The sequence below is a fragment of the Meriones unguiculatus genome, chromosome 11, assembly GCF_030254825.1.
Source record: "Meriones unguiculatus strain TT.TT164.6M chromosome 11, Bangor_MerUng_6.1, whole genome shotgun sequence".
Classification (NCBI taxonomy): Eukaryota; Metazoa; Chordata; class Mammalia; order Rodentia; family Muridae; genus Meriones; species Meriones unguiculatus.
This window is the reverse complement of record NC_083359.1, coordinates 18,782,544-18,804,408: the sequence shown is the minus strand read 5'-3', so window position 1 is coordinate 18,804,408 and position 21,865 is coordinate 18,782,544. Positions and strand designations below refer to the sequence as shown.

General features: G+C 55.1%; 1 protein-coding gene across 3 annotated transcripts in view; it reads right to left on the bottom strand.

Moving 5' to 3' along the window:
• Positions 1-559: 559 nt before the first annotated feature.
• Positions 560-21,865, bottom strand: part of Jade2 (jade family PHD finger 2) — a 48,667-nt gene continuing 27,361 nt past the window's right edge. For all 3 annotated transcript variants that reach the window (XM_060363742.1, XM_060363741.1, XM_060363743.1), the window contains exons 5-12: positions 19,104-19,264; positions 18,290-18,501; positions 16,820-16,987; positions 15,468-15,584; positions 13,820-14,284; positions 8,869-8,986; positions 6,048-6,179; positions 560-5,145 (exon numbers count right to left, since the gene is read on the bottom strand). In XM_060363742.1, the coding sequence (XP_060219725.1) occupies positions 4,322-5,145; positions 6,048-6,179; positions 8,869-8,986; positions 13,820-14,284; positions 15,468-15,584; positions 16,820-16,987; positions 18,290-18,501; positions 19,104-19,264 (2,197 nt within the window). In that variant the 3' untranslated portion in view covers positions 560-4,321. The remainder of the gene's footprint in view (positions 5,146-6,047; positions 6,180-8,868; positions 8,987-13,819; positions 14,285-15,467; positions 15,585-16,819; positions 16,988-18,289; positions 18,502-19,103; positions 19,265-21,865) is intronic.

Below are 21,865 nucleotides of genomic sequence, written 5' to 3'. Positions count from 1 at the left end.
AGCACGGCAAGGAGTAGGTGCTGAGCAATGACGAAAGTAGCCAACGGTGGAATTCTCCGTTGATTTCTGGAGAAGGCCCTCCTATCCTTTCCAGCTGGTGGCGTCAGGACCCAGCGGCCCTCCCTTCAGTGTGGCACTTTACCTCTAACTGGAGGTGTGATTTACTGTTACCCTCATCCCTGACCCTGAATGCCAGGGGCTAACACTGAAGATTAAAGACACTCCCCAAGCGGAGCAGGTGGTGCACTGTAATCCCAGCACCCAGGGAGGCAGAGGCAGGGGGATCGCTGTGAGTTCCGAGGCCAGCCTGGTCTACAAAGCGAGTCCAGGGCAGCCTTGGCTACACAGAGAAACCCTGCCTCGAAAAACCAAAATAAATGAAACAAAATAAAGACACTCCCCTTCAGGCACAGCCCGTGCCGTGCACTGAATCTGAATGTTTGCATGCACTACTGGAACTCGGGACTCCTGCGGAGCCCACTGCTGTAGGCCTGTAATGGGATTCCCCAGTGTTCAACGACACCCCTCCGCGCCCCCGTGCAACAGAACCTCACAGCAGTCAGCACAGAAAACATTGCTTTATTAACTGAATTTGCCAACACACGAGGAGTGCAGTGGGCTCCTTAGACAACAGCCCCAGTGAGTGAGCAGGACAGGACGGGGCTGGAAACTAGGCAGCAGCAGCAGCAGCAGCAGCAGCGGCAGCAGCAGCACAATCATGCAGGGCACAGTGGGCAGTGGCCACGCAGGTGGGCGTGGCCGGACATTCTATTGCTCGTTAAGGGTTGCGAACGAGGACAATGTACAAAAAGGAGAAATAGGTCTTTGCGGTAATGAAAAATACATTTTTCTCTACAAAGAAATCTTCTCTAATACAAGAAAATAAATATTGCAACATAAGCCAAAAATAATTTAAAATTGCTCTTTTCAATATATTTTCAATATTTCTCTTGTATATTAACAAATGGCACATCACTTTCTGAAACAAAGACAGAAGGTGTCTCCTCCTGTGACATTCATATCACCCTCCCCACCGCCATCCCTCGTGTGATTTGGGTGGCGCACGAGCGCACATCCTCTAGGGAAGGCGGCAGGAAGTGGCTTAAAGAACGACCAAAGGTCCCCGACTCCAAAACCTCTGGCTCTTCGGCCAATGTGGCCAGCTGGGCCAAGGACATGGGAGAGTGGCCTCCTCAAGGACCTTACTGCAGGCATCACATATTGTCCCGCAGGGCTTCAGGCATGGGCACAGGTTGGCCGTAGGTGGCAATGGCGAGGAAACCCGAAGTCTAACCTGCTGCCAACGTTCCTGAAGAATCAGGCAGTTGAAGCTCTAGAAACCCCAGCAAGTCCCATAGGGTATCCGTGCATTGCCACACACACGTGCGCAGCGCTCTGCTGTACACACACACACACACACACACACACACACACACACACACACAGTCCGACACCTATGCCTGGGAACCTGGGTGGCTGTCTTCTTCAACAAACCTGAGGTCCTTACATTGCAAAGACTCACTCTCACGTCACTCACCAAGTCAGAGCCCATTTAATAAAGTAAACGAGCATTCTATCTTTCTTTTCTTTACTTGTTTCAAAATACACTTATGATACACAAAAATACTTTCCTTGCACATTAGCCTGTGTCCTGTGATGAGAGGGGATGAGGTGGAAGGCAGCCAGGAGACTGATGGGATGGGGTACAAGAGCCAGAATGAGTTACGGGGTCCTTTCTGGTGGGGAGTGGATGTGGACAAGAATGGGAACCGTCTCTGGCCTGGAAAAGGTGCCTCGGTCGTTATGTGTGGCAAAGCGATCCACACGATGGACAGTGTGGCCTGGGAGGAACCAAGGAGCGAGGCTCTAGGGGAGCCTTGTCCTCCCTGCAGCCTAATGGGACACTTCAGAAGTGGGGACAGCTGCCGGATGAAGACTGTGTGGGGCTTGGCCTGGTGAAGGGGTCTGCTAACCAGCCACTGTAACGGCCAACGGGGGGTGGGGGCTATGTGGCAGGCAGGGCCTGGTGGACACACAGAGTTCAAAGCGGGAGCCAGCTGCCGAGAGGCACAGAACACAGAGGCCAGAAGCAGCAGAGGCTCTCTGAAGCTCTCCCCACTTGCCTGCCCAGTCCAGGCCCCGGTGGAAGAATGCCAGCAGCCCAGACCGTGGTTTACTCCACCCATCACTAATGTCTCCCCTTAGAGCCCAGCCCCTGGCCCGGGGTGGGACAGACTGGCCAGGGCCATCCCCTCCCTCACCCTGCAGCGTTTGGTTGTTCTTTAAGCCCCATGCCCTCTGTGTCCTGCAGGTCAGACCACCAGGCAATCCAGCAGACGAGGTTGTGACCCGTTGCGACCCAAAGCACAGGGGTAGGGAAGGTCTGTTCAAAGGCAGTAAACAAGAGACCGGGGTGGGGGTGTTGACACTGACACTGAGCTGTCACTACGACCAAGACAGGCAGGCAGACTAAGTCTATCTGGTAGCCGATGCCATCCTGATACCCAGGATCCTTGGAGACCCGCCCCCCACCCTCGGAGTCCATTTGGCTTAGACGTGTTCGTCCAAGCCACCAAAACCAAAGTTGTCTTGTTTGCTTCCGATTTCATTCAAGCTCACTGTCGTACCTTGATAGTTTCGGAGTGGAGGTGGGTGAGAGTCCCGAGTATCTGCTCTTTGTGTATCTGTGTGGTGGCGATGGGGGAACCATGCTGGATTCACAGTCAGGGTTCTCCCCCGGAAGTGGAGGAGTCCTCAGAGTCTAGGACCACGCTCACAGCAGCCTAGCCCAGGGACCGTAAACCAGCAGCAGCAGCAGCAGCAGCAGCAGCGGCAGCCTCCTCAGAGGCCTTGGGCCCTTCTCTGGGGGTGTGTGCAATATCCAAATCTCGGAACTTTGCTGCTAACCAACTCCTTTGAAAAGGAAGTTCAAGTTGACAGTTGTCAGGTCCGGGCTGTGCTGTGTATTATGGTCAAAAGATTCTTTGGCATTCTCAGAATGATTCGACTGGTTCACTGGACTTTTGCAAGGTTCCGGTTGGAGAAGTTCTGGCTTTACCAGTGGCGGAAGTGACCCAAGAGTAATTTCGTAAAAGAAAGAAACAAAACAAAACAAAACAACTGTTTTCACGGAATTCCTTTGTTCCCTGAGCTATCTATCACCCTGGGGCCACTCCATCAAAACTCTTCAGAACTACCTGGAGGCTTTGGGGGGGGGGTGTACAGGTAGGAAAGAGGGTACAGAAGGGAGGGAAACAGGGTTAAGGCGTCAAGGGACAGAGGAATATAGGAAGATCCAGCAACTCTTCAACTAGCCCTGGCAGGCCAACACTGGCCTGTGCTGGGCCCCGGGATCCCACTACACCTGTTGGAAGGATGTTTCCAGAAGGAAACCAACGAGGAAGCTCATCTCTTAGCAGGGCTAGGAAACGTCAAAAGGCAAACGGTCTTGTCTGGCCAGCTCCATGCGGAGAGCAGACTGCGGCCCAGACTGGCCCTAAAGGAAGAAAGGAAGTTGAAGCCCCAGAGTGATTCTCTGCAGCGGGCTGATCTGAGCCCCACGCCCCGAGCCGGGCACTGGCCCTCCCTTGGAGCCCTCCACCTGGACAGGTGGCTGGCTGTCTGGGAAGTCCCCTGAGTAAAGAGCACTGCTCAGGAAGGATCCTGGGAACCCCTTCCCAGAGCTGCTTGGGCTGGGCACTGGCAGGGACAGAGCAGCAAGGGAGGTGGGGGGGTTGCGGGTGGGCGGACGGGCCTCAGATGTCATGGGCTATTCAGGAGCCAGTGGGGGCCCCCTGCACCACCCCCTCAGTGCTTTCTCATATAAACTCGTTGTGCTTGTGACAGTGAATAGACTGGCTGGGAATCATTTGTCATACTTCCTTAGGGATCAGTGGAGTGCAGCAGGACCCCCCCCACCCAAAACGACCCCCAGTATACTCTGGGGGGACACAGGCGGGGTAGGCCCTGGGATGGCCCATCTGCCATGAAATAATGCCCTAACGACAGTCTGTGTCACCCAGTGGCAGTGGGCAGGAGCCCTGAGCTCTCTCTCCCTCACCTCGTCTACATCAAGCCAGAAGGCCCAGCGATGTCGCGTGGGCTGGGACAGGGGTGGCACATAGAACCTGGCATAGTCCCCGTGGCTATGCCCCGGGGATCCTAATGTCCTATGCCAGCACAGAGGAAAGACAACAGAGTGGAACTCAGAACTCTCTCTATATTAAAAATAAAACCACGACAGTGTGGCGGGTCTGGGACACTCAGCAGTCGGAAACGGCAGTTATGATTGGGCTGAGACCTGGTGGGGGACCAGGGCAAGTTAGGAGGCCAGTACCCCCATGCGAACTACCTCCTCTGCCCCTGCCTCCCTGGAAGCCCGTTGTACCCCACTGTCCCCTGCCTCTGTATCAGAGTCACTCATCTCCTCATCAGAGAAGTAGCCGTCAGCCTCGGCGTCCAGGCGTAGGCTGACCTTTGGCCTCTCGGCCACAGCAGATGGCAGTCCTGTCCCAGCATCTGACCTAGCACCCGGAGATTTCCGACTGACCTTGATCTCTCGGGGTGGCCGGAGCCTGCCCAAGGGCTTGGGGCTCGCTGTAGGGCCAGGCACTTGGACATTCAAGTCGGAAGCCACGGGGGCTGTCTCATCCAGACTCTCGGAGGCCAGGGTTGGGGGGCTTTCCAGTGCTGCTGGGACGGGACAGTCCCCAGCTGCAGGGCTGGACGGCAAATGAGAAGACGTCCTCCTTGGTGGCTTCCTGGCGGGCGGTCCTTGCATGCCCTTGCCGCTGCCATCATCCTGGGCCCAGGCCTTCTTGGGTGGCTTGTCTGGAGTGGTCCGTGCACTGGGCCCATTGGGCCCATCCTGCAGTGGTGGGGGTTTCTTCTTGGCTGGCAGGCGAGTGCGGCCTCGGGCCTTCCTGGCGGGATCCCCAGGTCGCATCGAGGGGTCCCTCATGAAGCTGAGCAGTGTCTCTTCATCCTGTAGCAATTCCTCCGACAGCAGACCCGGGGCGGGGTCTTCCCGGTGCCCACTGTTCAGAGACCACTCGCTCATGGCCATGTCTTCTGCCGTGATCTGTACCGACTGTGCCAACCAGCTGTTGAAGAAAGTGCCGTCGATGGGGAACGAGGTGGACAGACCTGAAGAACGGGAGGATAGAAGGCAAGGTGAGAGGGCGCAGGTGCGTGAGCTGTGCGCACCACCCTTCCAGGTGGCTCAACATGACCAGCCCACGAAGGCAAGCCACCCTGGTTCTGTCCACCCCTCCGACCGATGCCAGCAAAGAGCGGGGCCAGCGCCAGCCCCCGCTCACCAGGGTGACTGACCCCAGGACTGGTTTTGTAAATTGTGGAGCGTTAAGAAAGTGGTGGGCTCCTTGTTCAAACACTGGAGTTTCAAAGTGGCAAGAGCAGAGAGGCCACCAGGGGGCGCTGCATCTGTACAGGCAGCCCCTCCAGCAGCTTGGGGGTGGTGGGGTGGTGGGGGAGAGAACCACCAGATAGAGAGGTCTCTGAGACAGGGAGGCCATGACCAGCTTCAGCTTTGGGGCCCATTTTACTGAGGTCTATTGTGAGATCTACTGTCACTGACTGGGGCTTGCTGTCACTTCTTTTGGTCTCTGTATAGCTCAAGAAAAAACTGGCTGCGGATCGAATAAGCCACATTGGCCATGGTGGTAGATGGGGGCTAGAGCAGGGAACGGACACAGGACAGACTGACGACTCTGACAGACTGACGACTCTGACAGACTGGAACAGAGACACAGACTTCTTGTAGTCCTCCCCTCCCAGCACGGGAATGATTTCTAGGGACCCCCGGGAGGATCCAGCACCCCGGCAGCCCCTGAGCTGGCAGAATGCAGCCTCCATCCAGCTAGCATCTCTTGGGATCTCAGGTGAGGTGAAGCCAAGAAGACGGGCCTGAGTGGCTCTTCTGTGAGGCCACCTGTGCTTCATTCAGGCTGCTGGCCCCGACATGGGGTAAAGCTGAAGGGGGGGGGGGTGCTGAAATGTCTGCCAGGCCGCAATGGCTCCTCACTTACCCAGCTGCCCCAGGACAGACTCCGGCCCAGCCTTCATTTTCTCTTTTTTCTCAGGGCTACTGCCCTTGGGACCTTCTCGGCCTTTCTTCTTCGAGTCGCTCTTCTTACCCTTCGCTCTCCTCCCAGAAGGCTCTGTGTTAGAGAAAGAGAGTTAGACCTGAATGGCAGCCCAGTTGTTGGTCCTTCAACAACTGTGCCTGTCCTCCGTGGTGCCAAGGTCAGAGTTAGTATGGTAGGAATGGGGAGCTCGGGTAGGACACAGGGTAACTGCCCACAACTCTAAGAAGGACCTAGGAGCAGGGAGAGGAAGTCCTCATGGGACCTGGGCTTTAAGTGACCTTCAAAACTCATAGTTCTGGGGGATGGAAAAGTGACTGAATGTTAGATGGACAGGGCAGGGCCTTGAATGCCAGGATAAGGAGCTGGATACAGGGCAGGAAAAAAAAAAAAAAAGAGCCCTCCACTGCTCAGCAGAGGGAGGAGGCCTTCCTGGAACAATGTTAAAAGAAGGCTAGGTGGTGGTGGTTCATGCCTTTAATCTTAGCACTTAGGAAGCAGAGGCAGGCGGATCTCTGAATTGGAGGCCACCCTGGTCTAGAGAGTGAGTTCCAGGACAGGCAAGGCTGCACCCACCCCCCACCCCAAAGGTAGAAAGGTGTGCCTAAAGCTGTTCTGAGTCCCCAGAGCCTCTACCTGGACCTTAGTGTCCTTGCCATGTAAGATGAGCCCCACGCCTGACTTTCTAAGGCCCCTAAGACCTTACATGTCTCGCCTTGGTTACGCCACAGCCTTGTGTAAGCACCCCTCCCCACAGGCATGTCCACTTCAGGCAGGCGTCAAGCAGTCTTCTTCAAAGACGCACTGCCCTGGACAATGGTGCTTGTTCCTGCCCAGGGCAAGGAGCTTCGAGTCCCCAGACTCTAGGCGGGGGTGGGGTGGGGTGTGCAGACCCTCTGGTGTGCCGGATCCCGTGCCAGAAGGTGCTATTCCTGCTTTGCTACCCCAGTTTCCCTGAACACGTGTGGCCTCCTCCAAGCGCTGTAGTGTTCCCCTCAATACCACTACCCCCGAACATCCTGGGACATGACTTTACGCGCTCGCTGCTGTATGAGGACAGGAAAGCTCTACAGAGGCCACATAGCTGTCAGTTCCACAAGGCCATCACCTACTCTGACCTCTGTAATTGATTATGCTGCGTTCAATTCCCAGGGCCTGAACGGTGGCTCACTGGCCACCTGTAACTCCAGTCCCAGGGGATCTGACACCTCTTCTGACCTCCTCGGGCGCCAGGGATACATGTAATGCACATATAGATATGCAGGCAAAACATTCACAGACATAAAACAAATACAGGTAAGAAAACGGTTCTTATATAGTCCAGGGTTGTCTTGAACTTGCTACATAGCTATGGATAACCTGGAGCCCTGGATTCTCCTGTCTCTACCTTCCAAGTGCATTTGTACATCTGGTTTTTGTTTCGATTTTTAAGGTTTATTTATTATGTATACATTATTCTGCCTGCACGTGTGCCTGCACACCAGAAGAGGGCACCAGATCTCATGATAGATGGTGTGAGCTGGCCTGTGGTTGCTGGAAATTGAACTCAGGACCTCTGGAAGAGCAACCAGTACTCTTAACCACTGAGCCATCTCTCTAGCCCTAGACATCCGGTGTTAAGCAGTGCTGGAGATCAAATCCAGGGCTTCATGCATGCCAGGGAAGTGCCCTACGTAAGCTACATCCTCAGACCCTCAGAGGCCAGAAGAAGGCACCAGATGCCCTGGAACTGGAGGTACAGCCAGCTATGAGCCACCACATTGGTGCCAGCCATTGAACCCTGGTCCTCTGGAAGAACAGCCAGTGCTCTTATCCCCTGAGCCATCCCTCCAGCCCCACTTCCTCTTTCTGTTTTTTTTTTTTTTTTCTTCCCTTAAGAGAGGAGCTCAGCCAGGCACAGTGGTGCACGCCTGCAATCCCAGCACTCAGGGAAGCAGATCTTTGTGAGTTCAAGGACAGCCTGTTCTACAAAGTGAGCCCAGGACAGCTGAGGCTACAGAGAAACCCTGTCTTGAAAAACCACAAAAACAAAAACAAACGAAAAAGGGGGCTCCCTACGTAGCACAGGCTAACCTTGAACTCAAAATCGTGTGGCTTTGGGCTCCTAGGCACTGGGTTTACAGCTATGTACCACACCACACTTGGCTGGTAAGCCCAAAGGAGGAACAACTTAGCTACTGGCAGAGAAGGGGACAGTCCTTTCCCTAATGGTACCCAGCAGCTCTCCTCCTCCTCCTCCAATCAAGTCTCAGAATGACCCACAGGCTGAGTTGGCAGTGGCAGCCACATTTCCAAAGCTCTGTCTACCTGTTCCTGCTGCCCTATGTCCCTAAGACTCCGCAACTAAACCACTGAAGTCACCATCAAGACTTCGGTGCTTGGTTTCTCGATCTGCTAAATCCATGTTATTTCCGGGGGGCAGGGGTGGGGGAGGGAAGAGGACAAAGAAAACACAGCCAATCAGGGCCTGAACCTCAATCACGTGAGCCCAGAGCCCAGCAGAGCCAAGAAGACAGAGGATGTGCACTTGTCCGCGCACAAGCTAAGCCACGACTGGAACTGGGCTATCCCAAGGAACAAGTGATGTACCCAAGGGCAGGCTCCAAAGCTGCAGTCCAAACCCTGGCTCCCCGCCTGTCAACACAACCAGGCCCTTGACAGGTTCCCATATGGAACTGATGACTGCGATGGGATTAGATGGGGCGGGCTGATGGCTTCTGGCCCCGGGCCCTTACAGGCCCCACAGGGAAGGTGCCGTGCCTACCTCGACCCAGATCTTGCTCAATGAGCTTCATCTGCAGGTGGAATATCTGCTCCTGGAGCTTACAGATGCTGTGCTTCGTCCTCTCGCGCCTCGTCACCATGTAGCACAGGTTCCTGACCTGAGGGGACACGAGAGAGGTTGCTCACCCACCCTAGATCGGCCATCTCGAGGGGCCTCGCTGCTGGAGAAAGCAGTGTTTTGAACATGGGCCGACACTGCCACCTCCCTCCTGCCCAAGATGTTTGAGAATTCACCCCCCAACCCTGAGTGCGCAGGGACTACCTGGTCTCACCCTGGCAACCTTCTTTTCCTGTCCAACACCTGCCTTTCCCGGCAAAGCAGCTCTTCAGATGCGGCCATCACGGTAAAACCCCCGGCCAGCCCCAAAGCACCAGCATCGTTGTACTTTCAAATGACCACAACCTGGCAGAAGAGCTTTCCCAAGCCTCCCTGCCACACTGGGGCCATGCCACTCAGGCCAATGTCCTCATACCCACAGCAACATGCTGCCTTCATATCTCTCTCTCTCTCTCTCTCTGTATATGAGCGCTCTATCTGCATGTACACCTGCATGCAGAAGAGGGCATCAGATTAAATTATAGATGGTTGTGAGCCACCATGTGGTTGCTGGGAATTGAACTCAGGTCCTCTGGAAGAGCAGCCAGTGCTCCTAACCACTGAGCCACCTCTCCAGCCCCATGCCTTACTTCATAAAGGACAGCAACCCCCAGACTCTCTCAGGCCAGGGGGAAAGAGTCCCTATAATAGGTTTGGAAGTTGTCTGGCTTAGCCTAGAGGACAGGCACACAGTCTGGAAGTGTCTGAGGTGGACCTGTCATTGCTTGTTCAGGGTGCCCCCCCCCTTCTGGGGCCAGGCTTCAGCCCTTGAGACACTCCCTTGATCTGGTCTGGAATCATGCGGAGCTTTCCAGAAACAGGGAGAGTTAGCTGACGACAGCTGATCAGCCTGAATCCTGTTCTCACCAGGATCCCCCTTGACCTACCCCCCAGGTGGTCTGTTAGTCTTTCTGAGGTCTACCTGTCCTTAAGCTGTCTGGGGTGGCCTTTAATTCAGAACCCCTCCTTCTCAGCATGACTCCATGCTTCCTCCTGGCTCAAGGTGGTATGACCAGATCTCAGCCAGTGTGGCCTTCCTCCTTTCGGAGACTGGTTGTGAAGAAGATTCTAGAAGACCCAGTCCAGCCGTTAGCATCAACAGGGTGGATTCAATATGGACTCTGCTGTGACATCCCACGCCTGTACTCCCCACCTGCACTATGAACATGAACACTAGGCTGCCATGGTCCAGCCATCACCCACCACAGCTTCACTAATTCCCATGTCCAGCCCCTTCCTCAAGGGATACCCGGGCATTTTAACCACTGGTACCAGCTTGTAAACCTCCTACCACAGTCCATCTTCCAACCAACCTCGTCTCCACAACCCTTCACTTCAGCCTGGCTCTGAGTCTTCCTACATTCTGGAAAAACACTGTAGAAAGCAGATAGAGACTGCAATGAAGCACTCCCAGGACCAGGGGGAGACCAGATTGCAAGGCTTCCTGGACAAAGGGACAGCTAAGCGCAGCAGGAGGCCTAGCTAGACCTTGTGGAGAAATGTAAGAACAGCAAGGAGAAGTAAAACCTCTGGGGTGGGGAATATGGGGTGGGGTAGGGGGTGAGGAGGCTCTTTGGGGTGCCCTGTGACCCAAGGGGAATTGTGGAGGGATTATGGCTGAAAACTAGAGTCATCCCCATGACCTGCCCTCTTGGCCCACACCCACAAACGGACCCATCAGTACAAGTCAGTCCTTCCCTGTAAGGGACACCAGCTCACTTCACAGCCTGGTTCCGCCCTTCTCCCTCCCCCTCCCCCCTCCCCCATCTTTTCACAGGGATAGTAAAACTGTCCCTCCACAATGCTCTTGAAATGCAAATGAGACCACTTCCTGGCCGGACCTACACCTTCTAGGGCCTCTATATGGTTTGAATTCCCCAAGATTTCCTGCCGGGGACCTCAGAATGGGACATAAAGTCTCTGAAGATAAAATTAGCTCAGATGAAGTCATCTGGGATGGGGTGGGCCCCTTCTGCAACATGACTGGTGTCCTTAAACAAGCCTGAATAAAGACAAAAGGCCGGCAAACGGAGGTAGGAAATGGAGTGGCTGTGTTCACCAGAAAAGTGCTGTGAAGGATTTTGGCAAGGGACCCCAATCTAGGGACTAACAAGGAAGCCAGTGGCAACATCAGAACAGGCCAGGATCCGCTTCTCACTGTTACTCTCCAGCCCTGGGGGAGCAGCAGGGGCGAGGCTGCTCATCTGAGTGCAGATGTGTGACTGAGAGCTCCAGCCACCCTCTTGGCTCGCGCACAAGGTCCATTCAGTCTTCAGAATAACACTTGTAGCAAGAACCACAACCGTGTCCCCGCAGGGCCTGACAGCCAGTGTGGTTGCTAGGGGACATGAGCCGGCATCTGCAGGACTGATGTCCACTCCTGCAATTTTTCTGTCAGCCGTGAATAACTCTGGACGCTGAGGTGGCCGTGCCCGTCCACACTGCCTGCCAAGGTCCAGGCCTGTGGCTGGAATTTGTAGGAAGGCGTATCTTCTGGGTTGCCCGTAAAATCGATTTCACGCCAGTGGCAGCCCTGCTCCTGAACCATTAGGAAAGATGCCCATGCTGGAGCGCCAAGGCCACCCTTGGGATACGAGGCTTCACCTCTCTCCTGAGAGCTGACCCGCTTACGGAGCCAGCAGTGGGCTAGGGAAGGGGCTCACATCCTTGTTAATTCCTGTGCTTGGGAGGGTGAAGCCAGCCTGGGCTACAGGGTGAGACCCACCCTCAAACAAAACGAAACACTCTCCTTCTGTGACCCCAGGGTCACTTGGATCCCTATTGCCATTTCATGGAAAAGGAAAGAGAAAGTCACAGAGCTGGGGAGAAGGAGGTCTGGAATCCGCAGAGCCGGACCACCCAAGGCCTCTCACTCCGGCCTTATCCTGCACCTTCACTACGGAAGCAGGCCCAAGCTGGCCTGGTGCCCAGTCAAAGGCGGAGTACTCTCAGCTGTTATTGGCCCTGGGCCATGGTCAGAGACTGGGCCTACTGGCCAGGCCACTGCCACTACGGAGCCTGGTGCTTTTCATTGGCTCAAGTCATCAACACGTGGTCCTAAGAGGACCTGATGCTGGGCCACCTGAGCCTGGGTCTCCCTGCTATCTTTGCTAGTTTCCTTCTTCAGTGCTCAGCCCTGAGGATTGCTGAGAAGTGCAGTTCGGAGAGGGTCTCCTGTCTGGAGCCTCCAAGAGTTTTCACAGAGTTCCATTGGGCACTCACCCCTCTTTCTAGATGCTCAGGTAGGTATCACCTGCCTTTGGAGGGGTCTGTGGCAGCCCTCTCTACCCTGTGCCCTTTGGAGCCTACCCAGGCAGCTTGCTCGCCAGCCCTTGCCAGCCTTGGATAGTGGCCCCGTAAGTAGCTGACTCTGGGGTTGGGAGGACAGAGAAATGATAAAAGAACACATTTGCTCAGGAAAATCTACAAAACTGGAAAAAAGCAATACTGCTTTTTCTGAGCCCCATCCCCAAGTAAGTTCAAATCCCAAGTCAAGTTCCAGCCCAAGGAGACAAGTTTCTCTAAGGTTTCCTAGCATCTCAGCCTCCTGAGCCCAACTGGACTGCACCTGCCTCTTGAGGAAGGGAAGGTTTTCCTCACTTATTCCCCAGGAGGTTAGGTCAGGTGGGAGCCACACACCGGGGCCTGACCTGCACAGACCATGAGGTAACATCTGAGGGGGCCTCTGGCAAGCACCAAGAGGGACAGCAACTCACACTGGACACCTGGGGGGTGGAGACTGGGGGAGGCTGAACTGCCCAGGAAGCGACGGCTATGGTCCAGCCAGCTTTCCCCCCTGCCCTGGCTGAAGCACCCTCCCTTCTGACCTTAGCAGTTCCCACTCCGGCCACCAGGGTCATCTCTCCCTTGCCCAGGCCCCAGGGCAGCTATATAGAGAGTGAGGAAGCCTAGTGCAATTCCTTCCACAGCACATCGCCTGCTGGGATGCTCCGCCCACTTCACAGACTGGATCACCTGAGGCACAGATAGGGAAAGCAGCCGACCACCTAATCCCACTGAGGCTTTCCAATCACGTGCTTGGGTCCATGAAGGATACCGAGACATGATTCTACAGTTCTCGGAACTCTAGAACTTAATGTCCAGAGCAATTCCTGGGTTCACAGCACTGATGAGCAGATCCAAATGTGTGTGTCTCTCTCAGCCCCACATATACCACCCGGGACCAAGCCATGCCTCTGCCCTGTCTCCTGGAACAAAGATGGGAGTGTGTTCGACTCTGTCACCCAGGCCAGGCCTGGAATGCCTCTGTTGGGGACTGCCTGATCTTGTCATCCTGTTCTCTGCCTGGCAGCTTGAGGGAATCCCATCCACCATCCATGCTGCCTGCCCAGTTCTGGCCAGCACCAGCATGCCTGGTAACTGGACGGTCCCTACTCTCCTCTCTATTTTTTTTTTCCCCTCAAGACAGGGTTTCTCTGTGTAGCCCTGGCTGTCCTGGAACTCGCCCTGTAGACCAGGCTGGCCTCGAACTCAGTGATCCACCTGCCTCTGCCTCTCAAGCGCTGGGATTAAAGGCACGTGCAAACGGCAGGCAATCCCTACTCTTAATACCTCAGGACAGAGGCATCTTGAGTAACACTGGCTCCTTCAGGCTCGGTCACCATCCACAGAAGTGAGATGGCAGGCAACTGGGTACTAGCATCCTTGCCTCCTGTCCCCACAGGCCACCTTCACCAACGCCTGGGAGATGGCTGACACAAGACAGTCTCAAAGACCAAGCATTTCTCATCCTAGTGCGCCTTCTAATCCTGGCAGCCTTCGTACCCCCAAGTCCTGGCTGCGACCCCACCTCTGACCCGCCAGGGTTACTCACCCTCTCCAGGTCCTGCCGCAGGTGGGTGAAGAGCTTCAGGCGGCGATAGAGCACATCCTGCTCCTGCTGGGCTAGGTTGTCCACCTCGTCGGTCTTGGGCGTGAGCAGCGGTTGATTGGCATTGGCTCTCCTCTTCAGCTTCCAGTACTGGTAGATGAAGTCCACCAGCGCCTCGGCCAGGTCCAGCCGTTCGGCTACCTCAGCTGGCTCCACCAGCTCGTAGAAGTTTTCCTCTAGCTGCTGCAGCCGCTGCTTGCGTAGGGTCACCTTTTCCAGGTCCTCAACGGCCTGGCTGGACTCCACGGGCTCAGAAGCAGGCTCATTCCGAGGGCCCCCGTCACTGTGCTCCTGGCAGAGTGACTTGAACTTGACCTCGTCATTGTCGGCTAATATAGTCCGCATTTCTAGGCCTCGGTCGAAGGCGCAGGTGACGTGGAATGCTGTGATGCAGGAAGGCATGGAACACTGGGGAGAGGGAAAAGGCAAGTGTCAGGCTTTAAAGGAGCCTGGTGGGGCAATGCAGGGGTTCATCCAGGGCACCGTGGAGCACCAGGATGCCGGGGAGAGCCTACATAAAATGGCATGGGCTCCGACCTCCCACAGCATTAAAAGGAGCTTTGGTAGGAGAAACAGGAGCTGTGCAGCACCTGGAAAGGGAACAGAACAAATCCCAGACATGCTGAGGGAGCCAACAGTCAGAAGGTAACGATGCCGCTCACATGGGGACAAGATGCACTGTTCTGTGGGCAAAATGACTTTGGGATTAGAAGGCAGGGGTAAAAAAAAAAAAAAAAAAAAAAAAAAAAGCAGCCCGAGGAGGCTCACAGCCTCCGCTACTGCGCTGTCATCAAAGCTCAGGAGTCTGGCCCAGCTCTGCTCTCTGGGAGCAGCTGGATTCCTACCTTTACTTATCCAAACAGCTAAAGGCTGGACCATCTCTCCTAACCTGGGGTGGGGGCAGGACTGCTGACACTAGCTCATCAATGATGTACCCAACATCAGGTATTGCTGCCACTGTGTCCAGAGGCCTTCTGGAGGTCTGATAAATGAGTGGAGGCCTATTTGCAATGAGACGAGAGGGACAAAGGGGGCCTTCCAACCCCACAGCAGAGACCAGAGACCGGCAACCCCTGCTCCGTGAGCCAAGCAAATCTACAGCTCCCTCCAGATGGGGCTCAGCACTGTGGGGCTCATGTTCATGTGTTTTGAAAGCCTCGGGTGATCCTGACGACCACCAAAACGGGAGCCACCCTCACAGGTCGACCAGTAGGCCCGGGCACTGGCTCAGCGAGGCGCATTTGCTAAGCCGGAGAGGGATTTAGATTTCCATTCCACTCACATGTCAGGACTGCAGTCTAAAAGGCCAGTGTATCATCAAGCCCAGGGAAGCCTGCTCTCATGGGGAAAGCCAATTTCTCAGCACTCCATGGGTGGAGTCTGGCCCGATTCCTTGGAAGCCCGAGGAGGAACGAACGAAAACAAACGTACCTTCCTCATGGGTGAAACAGTAACGTGGACCCGGGCCTAAGCCTCTCGGGACCATCAGCGGTGCAGCCACAGGGGGTGGGTGGTAACTAGCGGTGTGTAAGGTTACCTCAGACCTGGTCAGGAGACGGCTCTGGGCAGCAGGAGGAAGCAAGCCACATACCTGGATGCAGGTGCCTGTGCACTCCTTGCAGAGGCTGCAGGACAGGGCCCAGCGGCTGGCTGGGATGTGCGAGATCTTGGTAATGGGCTCCATCTTCTCTGGACAGCCGATACTGACCTGTGCAGAACACAGGGAGCTGCGTCAGGCCATAGCTGGGAGGCTGTCAGCTGTGGCCAGGTAGTGAGCAGGCAGAGCCATGGCCCAACTTGTAAACCTCAATTCTCCCTGACTCCACACGTGCAGAGCCTAAGGTCTGAGTCCCCCACCTTTCTGCCCAATCAAGCACCTGCTCGTTTGGAACTAGCCCCTGGAGGGTGGAAGAAGGTAGCTGGCAAGGAGAAGCATGAGCCTGGGACCGTGGGCTTTGAGACAGGGGTGTGCATGCGTGTGTTCGTGTATGCCACAGCAGAGGTGTGGAGGTCAGAGGACGACTTGCAGGAGTCAGTCCTCTCTTCCTACTAGGTAGGTCCTGGGAAGTGAACTCAGGTTGTCAAGCTTGGCAGCAAGCATCTAAGCTGCTGAGCCATCCTGCCAGTCCCCAAGGATGGGGTCCTCAATAGGTGAGTCTGTCTCTTGTAACCAGGAGAGAGGATGCTGAGAGGCAGTCCTGGCCTTCAAGATGCAGATGTGACACAAGTAACCATTAACTCAAGTATGGCAGGGAAGACCCCAGTGGGAACCTTTGGGCTGACGAACAAGAAGGGAAGGGTTGCAAGCTGACAGGAGCCCCTAGCTTGCTTCTAGGCTTGGACAGCAACGGACAAACATCTTAAAACGGAAGAACTGACTAAAACTCTGGCGAAGATGGCTGCTGTGGACCCAGCCTGCTGTCCACGGCCTTTCCATGTGGTCCCAGCCACAGGACTAGGGTTTTGAGACAGAGAATCATGTAGGCCAACCTAGTATCAAACTCAAGCTGATGGCGACCTTGAACTCATTTTCTATCTCCATCTCCCAAGTGATAGATTTATAGGCATATGCTACCAAGGCTGGTTTCATTCTGATTTTAACCAAAGCCTTCTTTTGACAGATCCCATAATCTGAGTCACCTGGCTGACCCTGCCATATTGCCACTTGACTGAGGCCGAACCTCAAATCATCCCTCTTGAATGTCCCAGTGGCTCTTTACCCCATTTCCTGACAGAAACTGCCCCCAACCTGTGACCAGGTCCACAGACAATGCTCTCAGTTATTCCTAGACCCGTCTCTCTGCATCTTCATGGGAAAGCAACAGCATCTCCTTCTCCCTGCAGTCTGTCACCTAAATTCTGCCAGGCCCAACCTGAGCTTTCCACATGCCCCTGTCCCCACGTTCTATTCCCTGAAATCTTCTGCCTCCCACACCTACACACCTCAGGAATCCACAGGGCACAGCTGACGTGTACCCACTTGGTCCCGCTTCTGGTGGGCTTCAAGGCTCCTCCTCGCTTGGGGCAGAGCAGGCACTTAGGCTGGACTCCCAGGGCACACGTCCGGCACAGCCAGCTGCCCGTGGGCACCTTGAGGATCCCGTAGCATGCCTGGAACAGAGTGGAGGTCATGGGTCAGAGCACTGGCAGATTGGAAGCTTCTGGTCAGTGACTTGCCAATGGTGTCAGCTCTGTCCCCGGGCCACACTGGGTGACACAGAGACTTCCAGAGGGTGTGCATGCCCATCCTCTGGGAAAGAGGTCAGGGCTGCTCTCCGTCAGAAGCCCCGTGTTAGCCAGAGGTTCCTAACCAGCATGGGCCTTTTAAGAAAAGCCTCATTTGCTTCCTAAATTGTATACAAAGTTGATTCTAAGTCTCCCCAAGACTAAGGTCCAAGCTTTCCTCTTTCTTATACAGTACCCTGTGGTGACAGTGACCACCCCCCACTTCTCCCATCATGCCACGGGTGTAGGAGAGACACACAGGCCCAAAGGCTTCTGGGTAGCTCAAGTCCCTGCTTCTCAGCTTCCTAGGATCTATCTAATTCAGCTACAGTGGGTACATGCGCCTCAAAGATGGGCTAGAGTGGGTCTCCTGAGTCCAAGTCAGGTCTTCTGGAAACAAGGCCTGGAGATAGCAAAGGACCCAGAGTCTCAGGACCCAAGATCAAGGAAGGGCGCTACAAGCTAGAGAAATGACCCAGCAGCTAAGAGCATAGAAACCAAGTTCAGTTTCTAGCAGGCCAGTAGCGGCTCACAACCATATTCAGCTGTCATTCCAGGTGGTAAAAAATGTCCTCCCTCTGGCCTTCCTGGAAATCAGACACAGATGTACAAGGTAAAACACACCCATAACACATAAAATGATGATATAACTTTTACAAAATGAAGGGTGACAGTGGGATGGAGAGATAGCTCAGTAGTTAAGAGCGACTTGCTGTTCTTTCAGAGGACTGGCGTTTAGCTCTCAGTACCCATGTCAGGAGGCTCATAGCCACCTTTGGCTTCCGCTCCAGACAGCTTGGCTACCTCCGGTCTCCAGAGGCACTCACCCATACTTGCACATACAACCCCAACACTCTTAAAAAAATAAAATAAAATCTTAGAAAAGAAAAGGAAGGGACCCTGGCTAGCTCTGTTACAGTAACAACAGTAAGAAGAACTCTAACATAGATGTACTGTATGTATTTCTTAAGTTAATTCATTGGGGACACAATACCGCGGGCCACGGGCTACACGTGGAGGCTTGAGGGCAGCTCTGTGACTCCGTTCTCTCCTTCCGTCTTCATATGGGTATACTGAACTCATGTCACCATTATTTCAAGCAAGTGCCTTTACCCGAAAGTAACATCATAAACAGTTCACTTTCTTTCGGGGTCAGGCGTATGAGGGACGGCGACAGGGTCCACCCACCTGGTGCACACAGACATTGCACTTGTCACAGAAGACCATCTCGTTGCCATCCTCGCCTTCAGGGGAGCGGCACACGTCACAGACGACGTCCTCGTCATATTCAATGCCCAGCCCCTCCTGCGTCTCGATGGCCTGGGCCATGTTCTGGTGGCACAAGGTCTCCAGCTCCTCCAGAACACGCTCCAACGTCAGCTCATCCAGCTCGGGCTTCTCTGTGGGCAGGACGGCACGGGACACCGTTAGGAGTTCAGCGGGCTTCGAGGCCATCAGGGCAAACCTATTGGCGGTGCTGAGGGGAAGGCTCCACCCATCCACCTACAGTGGCGACCCGGGCCTCGGCTCCAGGGACAACCTGACCGTCTAATCCCAAAGGTCCTGACCATCTCAACCGCCTGCCCATGGCCACTCACACACGTGCACATACAATGTAGGGTGTGTCTCTCTGCCATGCACCTGGCTCCATGAGGAAGCTACTGTGTGCACTGCGGGTATATGATCTCAGACCAAGTGGCCAGTGGCCAAGCTGGTCTTTCCTGGGACCTGTCAGGCTTCACCCGGGAGGCCCAGGCCCACTAACGCCCGGTTCTCCTTGCGAGCTCACTTCCTGCAACGTCGAGCCCCGTGCATCACGTGCTACTTTCACCTCCTCCTGACAGAGGCAGTGAAACCCACACCTGTCAGCAAAGCTGCTGGGATGTGGCCCCCGTGGCAGCCGCTGGGATGTGGCCCCGCTGCAGACACCATGGGGGCAGGGAGGAAGGAGGAAGACACCCCCCCCTGCCATCTGCACTCGCACGCCCGGGAGCACACCTACCCATCTCCTTGAGTTCTGCGTTGAGGAGTTCCAGCCAGTAGGCATCGATCTCATCCAGGTCGTAGCGGCTGCCTCCTGGCCAGTAAGGCTGGGCACTCTCGCCAAGTGTGGGGCTGTCCGGGGACACCTGCACAGGGGGGCCTTTCAGTGGTGGGAGGAGCCTGGGAAACCAAGAATGGGTGTGGTAAAGGGAGGAGCCTTGGCTTGTCCGCTTCGGTCAGGCCGGCTGAGGGACTGGTAGCCCGGGGTTAGGTATGAGATGCTCATGCCTCACTGGGCCCATCCCTCATTTCCATCCCCCTCTCCACTTCTTCCCTTGCTGCCAGTCTGCCTTACAGACTCCATTAACTACAGATAGACAGGACTAGTGGAGCCTAAGGGCTGTCAGGGAGAGGTAGAGTCCATGAGGGGATGTCAGATAGCCCTGGCCCACCACAGTAGCATCTGCCCTGTCCAGTCAGGGCTATTCCCAACCCAGATCAGCCCTGCCTGGGTCAGCAGGAGGTATCCCAAGGGCCCATCCTGGGCAATACACCGTGTCAACTACTCGGGGACAGGTGAGATAGAGCCAGCTGGACTCTAGACCCTTTGGCATACCCCTCCAGGCTAGGACCAATGACTAACTACACAGCTTCATAATCCCTGCCTCCTCCTCACCAAGGGCCTGTGGATGTCATGGTCTTAAGTTGAAGTGTGACTCCCCTTCCCAGAAGTTTAAGCTCCACAGGGTTTTTACTGTACAACCCAGGAGAGAGAGCTTTCTGGATTAAAGGCCTGTGGCCAAATAGCTGGGTGAGGAGGCAAACGCCTTTAATTCTAGCACGTGGGAGGCAGAAGCTGGCAGATCTCTTGTCAGTTTGAGGCCAGCCTGGTCTACAAAATGAGTCCAGGATAGTCAAAGCTGTGATACACACAGAAACTCTATCTTGATAAACCAAACAAGGGCTGTGGCCACATACCTTGACCCTCCCCACGAACCATACAGGCATCATGCTTCTTACTGCTTCAGCTTGCCTTCCAAAGTTCCCATCCCAGATCAGTCTTCCTTCAGGGCCAGGGACCTGCTGCAGGCACCCTGAATGGCCATTCCTTCAGGTCCTCCCCCCTCAAACAGGATACCATTATCACAACCTACTGTAGGCGCTTGTGAGAGGATGGCAAGGATTAACACAAAGAAATCTGCTAGCAAAGTGTCAGTCAGGGAGTGGGGTGGGCTGACTGTACGTGTGTGTATGTGTGTGTGCGTGTGCATGCATCAGTCACCTTTCTGCTCCTGAAATGAAAAATAAGGGGCATTTTGTCTCAGGCGGGTGTCGCCTTCTTCACGCATCTGTGTGCTCCTCGTCAGATTCTGAGGCCAGTTCAAAATGCCAGCCCTTCCCATACCCACTGGTTGCCATGGTTATCATCTGGAGCCTGGCCTCCATCTGGCCAGCCCCGCCAGGCCTGAGAGGCCCCACACTTGCCCGGGAGGCCTCCTGGGGTCAGAGGCAGGGCTGGCCAAGGGCTGTGACTCAGCTCAGGCTGGGCAGGAGAGGGGAGGGTTCAAGATGGCACAGGGACAGGGCTGAGTTTTAGGGAGGGCCCCCGGCTTCAGGAAGTGCCCTGGTGTCAACAAGGGGACAGGAAGAATGCTGGGCACGGTGAGGCAGAGTGCAAGCAGGGAGGAAAGACCGTAGGCTTGGAAGTCTTACAGACAAGGAGACAGTAAAGGGGTCAAAAGTTAAGGGTCAGTACCACCACTGGACATGAGAAACCCTCTTGAGAGTCTGAGGTGACAATGACTCCTCCCACGCCAAGCAGGCGATCCCAAAGAGAGGTCAACACCGATGTCCTCAGTCCAAACAAACGCTGCCTTTCCCAAGAAACTGTCACTCCAAAATGAGCATCTCTTGAAAGCACAGCCTATAATTTTGTCACACTGCAGCCCTGTGTGTGCCCTAAGTGTACTGAGCATCCCCGTCTGAACAGCTACCTACTGCCGAGTACCAGTCACACCTGCTCGCTTCACTGGCCAGCCCTCGGAGGGCCAGGGAACACACACCAGAAAGAGAAACTCCCACCAGGCATGGACTAACCTGACCCTAAGCCAACATCCTGCCCTCGGACACAGCCGGTGGCAACGGGCCTCAGAGGGGTGGAAGGAATGCTTCTTCAAGACCTACACGAGAGGGCAGAGACCATCCCAGAGAGGTGGACAGACACCAGGTTGGTTTTGCCCTGGACCGTGTTTAAAGGGACAGCGCAAACGCTGATGGCACATTTTAGACCACAAGGCGAACACAACCAGGGCAGAGGAGTCAGGCTGGGACAGTGTCTGGGGAAAGAACATGGAGAGTACACCTAGAGCTCTCACTCTAGGCCTCACAGGGACAGCCCAGGGTTTGTTCCTGTGGTCTGTCATTTCCTGGCCTAGCGGCCTCGTAGGCCCCGTAGGAAATTCCCCAGAATTTCCTGACTTCCTCATCTATAAACTGGGGACAGTACTATGCACTCTGCAAATGTGCTCACCGAATGACAGTGACAGGCTTGACTTGGGAGGTGCTCAGCATCCTCCGTGGTAGCTGCTTCCAGGAGGCTGTGCAGCAGGGAGGGACCCGGGGAGGTGATAGCACTGATCTCTGGGAGACCGGACCCACCTGCCCACCTCCGTACATCTCCTGAGTATACGGAGCCTCTATGGATGCACTCGGTTGGTAAAGAGTTTACCCAATGCAGCACGAACAGTGCTGGGGTCCATGCCAACACCGCAGATACTGGGT